Source organism: Monoraphidium neglectum (genome assembly GCF_000611645.1).
Source record: "Monoraphidium neglectum strain SAG 48.87 unplaced genomic scaffold scaffold00935, whole genome shotgun sequence".
In the NCBI taxonomy this organism is placed as follows: domain Eukaryota; kingdom Viridiplantae; phylum Chlorophyta; class Chlorophyceae; order Sphaeropleales; family Selenastraceae; genus Monoraphidium; species Monoraphidium neglectum.
In genome coordinates this window covers 16,197-16,702 of record NW_014012693.1, presented here as the reverse complement: position 1 = coordinate 16,702, position 506 = coordinate 16,197, and the positions used below count along the sequence as shown (strand labels likewise).

General features: G+C 62.3%; 1 protein-coding gene across 1 annotated transcript in view; it reads right to left on the bottom strand.

Moving 5' to 3' along the window:
- MNEG_5990 (putative SWI/SNF complex component SNF12 like protein) overlaps positions 1-506 on the bottom strand; it is a gene marked incomplete at both ends in the record, with an annotated part of 4,294 nt that overhangs the window by 1,199 nt on the left and 2,589 nt on the right. Inside the window, one exon of the mRNA XM_014045538.1 lies at positions 76-204. Coding sequence (XP_013900992.1) covers positions 76-204 — 129 coding nt within the window. The remainder of the gene's footprint in view (positions 1-75; positions 205-506) is intronic.

Genomic DNA, 506 nt, shown 5'->3' with positions numbered 1-506 from the left:
AGAAACACAACAAACACATGCACGTGCATGAACATCAACCCACTCGCAAACCTTCACACTCACACACGCACACACCTGCGCCGCCATCAGAGCGTCAATGAAGTCAGCCGGCTCCTGGCTGAACCCCAGCAGCATCGTGCGCCGCCGCCGCGCCTCCGCCAGCGCCGCCAGCGCTGCCGCCAGCTCCTTATCGTGCTCCTCCAGCTGCGTCGCCGGCCGAGACGGGGTGGGGGGGGGTACAGGGTGTGTGCACGGGAGCGGCAGGCAAGCAGAGGGGGGGTCCCAAGTCGCTAGCGGCAGCGCCTGGAGCAAGCAGCGTGCGTGGTTGGCGCGCCAAGCACGCTTGCGATGTTTCCTGAGACTACAGTACTGCGGGGCCCTGCCAGCGAACAATCACATGGCACACACATGTGCGCCAACGAGTCCTAGAAACACACACACACACACACACACACACACACACACACACACACACACACACACACACACACACACACACACACACA